Source organism: Austrofundulus limnaeus, unplaced genomic scaffold (assembly GCF_001266775.1).
Source record: "Austrofundulus limnaeus strain Quisiro unplaced genomic scaffold, Austrofundulus_limnaeus-1.0 Scaffold849, whole genome shotgun sequence".
NCBI lineage: Eukaryota > Metazoa > Chordata > Actinopteri > Cyprinodontiformes > Rivulidae > Austrofundulus > Austrofundulus limnaeus.
In genome coordinates this window covers 139,475-142,599 of record NW_013953251.1, presented here as the reverse complement: position 1 = coordinate 142,599, position 3,125 = coordinate 139,475, and the positions used below count along the sequence as shown (strand labels likewise).

General features: G+C 35.1%; 1 protein-coding gene across 1 annotated transcript in view; it reads right to left on the bottom strand.

Annotated features, from left to right (window-relative positions):
- Nucleotides 1-31: 31 nt before the first annotated feature.
- Nucleotides 32-3,125, bottom strand: part of LOC106532909 (potassium voltage-gated channel subfamily KQT member 1) — a gene marked incomplete at its 3' end in the record, with an annotated part of 20,136 nt that continues 17,042 nt past the window's right edge. The window contains 2 exon segments of the mRNA XM_014029076.1: nucleotides 32-93; nucleotides 2,001-2,041. Coding sequence (XP_013884530.1) covers nucleotides 32-93; nucleotides 2,001-2,041 — 103 coding nt within the window.

The following is a 3,125-nucleotide window of genomic DNA, read 5'->3' as shown; positions in this document are numbered from 1 at the left end:
CACACACACACACACACACACACACACACACCTTATCTTCTAGTCGGATCAGTCGAGCTCCAATCGTTGGAAATTCTTTATCTTCCCCCTTTCCTGGCGATATTAAAAAAGACAGAAAACATTTTATATAAATTACACAAACATTTCGAAATACTAATATTTTTGATGACAGTATAGTTACTCTAATATAACTATAAGTAAATATTAAAATAAACTAAAAAAACTTTATGAGTCTTAAAGTCTGAAAAATGGTCTCTAGCAAGTGCCTGTTAAGCAGAGCAGGGATGCACCGATATGAAAATTTTAGCCGATATCGATATCTGATATAATTATTGCTATTATGGCCGATAACCGATATTTACTGATATTACACAAACACACAAATTATATTATACATATACACACAAACACGCTTGGGTCTTTTTTTGATACCGCAAATAAACAACCAGACCTCTGACACGACTCTGCTTCAGTTATTCCTGGCTGTGCAGCGTCATTATGAATAATCATGATCAAAAAGATGCCACTCAACCAACCGTCTCCTCTCCCAAAACACAAACACAAAAATAACTCGACATGGGTTTTTATGATGTAAAAACAAGTGTGCATTGCCATGTAGCATGTCATTGCAGCATGGCTTTGCCTGCAGCATCGGACTTGTAGAATGAACTTTGACCAAGTTCAAATGTGTTTTCTATACCAGCTTGTGCCTGTCACATCAGCAGGTGTTTGCAATTAAGGTAATTGTGTGACAATATGAAGTTGGAGGAGATTTTTTGCTAAAGTTGCGTTAGCTGGGTTTTAAACCCTGATCTCCCACATGAGAAAGTCCATGACATAGACCATTAGACCAATGGAGCTGTGGCAGAAGGTGGTGGCAGGGGTTGGTTTGTATGTGTGCAGAAAGAGGCCACATTGCCAATACAATTATTGACACAAAAATGCATAATATTACAACAATAGAGCAATGTTAAGACAATATTGAAGTAAAACATCAAAATACAATCATATTAGTATTGTAAACACTGAACTATTGAGATTAAATACAAAAAAACTATGGCGCAGTACCAAGTTGGGTCCATCATGGGGCAGTATTGGACCATTACAAGGCCGCATTGACTCCCATTATATGAATTTTGGAATAAAGTTTAAAGATTAATATTTCAAAAACTACAAATTGTACAGGCACCAGAAGGCATAGCAATCATTTGGCACAGGACCTTTACAGATAGAAATTACAATGGCAGCTGTAGGACAAAGTACGCAGGAGGAGTAGCGTGGCGACGTGGAAGAAGACGGAATAAGTTGAATAATAATAATATTAAAGAGAAACAGGAAAACAATAGTGTGCATTGCATTGGCAATGCACACTGAAAAGTGGGAAATCAATATCGGACATTAATATCAGCCCAGTTTTACATATCGGGCCGATACGATATTCTAAAAAATGACCAATATCGGCCGATACTGATATTAATGCCGATATATCGTGCATCCCTAAAGTAGAGTGAAGTAAGTAAATACTAAACACACTGGGGTATGTAGGATAAATACATACTGTAACACAACGCATCAAATCACAGAATCCCAACATATAAAATTGGTTTCAATATTTGTTTTCATTTATTCAGTTTGACATCTTGCTCATTAAGATTTATTTTCTTGTGTTTTGTTTAACTTTGCACTATTCAATCAGTATAAAGTGATCGTTAAGTCCTGTTAAAACTTTAGTGGCAGTTGAAGGGCCCAGTATCATTTTGAAAGTGACTGAATACTGTATGACGAGCAACAACTTACACAAAAGTGCCATTACTTGTCAAGTTACACAAAATCCCATGCATGCAAATCCAAACAGGAACACCAACATCAGGTACCTTTCTTAATTTCATATCTTTGTAGTTTTGCAGTGCTTGTGCATGTGTGAGTTAAAAACACAGAGGTGGTATGAAGAGTGATAGTTGTCTATCAGATGGAGACTGAAATGTTTTCTGAGTATTTACCTGGCAGAAACATTCCTGGCTTCCCCAGCGTGCCGTCCAGCCTAGAGGAGGGGAAGGATACACATGAGCTTCACTTGGTAAGACAGATTGTATTTGCACCAAATCAAACACCCTGTGTGTGTAAACTGGTGGGTTTGGGATGAGTGTTCAATCAGTGGAGTATCAGTACTTCCACAGTAGAGAAGTTGGCAATATATTAATGAATAACAACATCAGTTACCTTGTATTCATGAAGCCTGGTATCTAATAAAGCCAAAGCAAGTCTGATGTTCACTTTACATCAACCTGTACTACTGAGTCAGCACTACGAGTCAGGGGAAGTCCTTCAGTCACACAGCGGCAATCTTATGGAAGGTAGGCTAATCAATTATCTGTTCAGTGCCAAAACATACTAACTGTTGCCTCATTGTGATTAGATCGCTGCCTAGTAACTTTATTAATATAGAAAGCAGTGCTAAATTTTTAGGATAGAACTAACATAATGGAAATCATTAAAAATAAAAAGTTCAAACATGGACAGTTTATATTTATCACAATAATCTGTCTATATTTTCTATATAATGATGACATCAAGAACTGTAATGCATTAAAAAAGAAAATACAGTGACAAGTTAGTTAGCAAGTCAGCGACTGAAAGTCACACACAAAAAACAAAACAAAAAAATACAGTTCCTTGTGACTGTAAATCTATGACAAAAATGGTGGATAAAGTACCTCAAAATGATGAGTGAAAGTGCAAGTATCTCAACATAAAATTACACTGATAAAGTTAGTCTTCTCTACAAATACGACTTGAGTAAAAGTCTTAAAGTATCTGTAGTTAATGTATTTAAGTATCAAATGTAAACTTATGATGTAAAATGTACTGTAGTTGTAAAAGTAAAAGCAAAAGTGAACAGTAAGAATGTCCAAAATGACAATTATTGAGATGATCTCCCCAAAAGAATGTTGGAATGGTATGGTAAGATAAAACAGATACGATAAGATAAGATAAAAAAGATAAGAAAAGATAAAAAGGATAAGTAAGATTAAAATAAGATATAAGATAAGATAAGATAAGATAAGATAAGATAAGATAAGATAAGATAAGATAAGACAAAAAGATAAGATAAGATAAGATAAGAT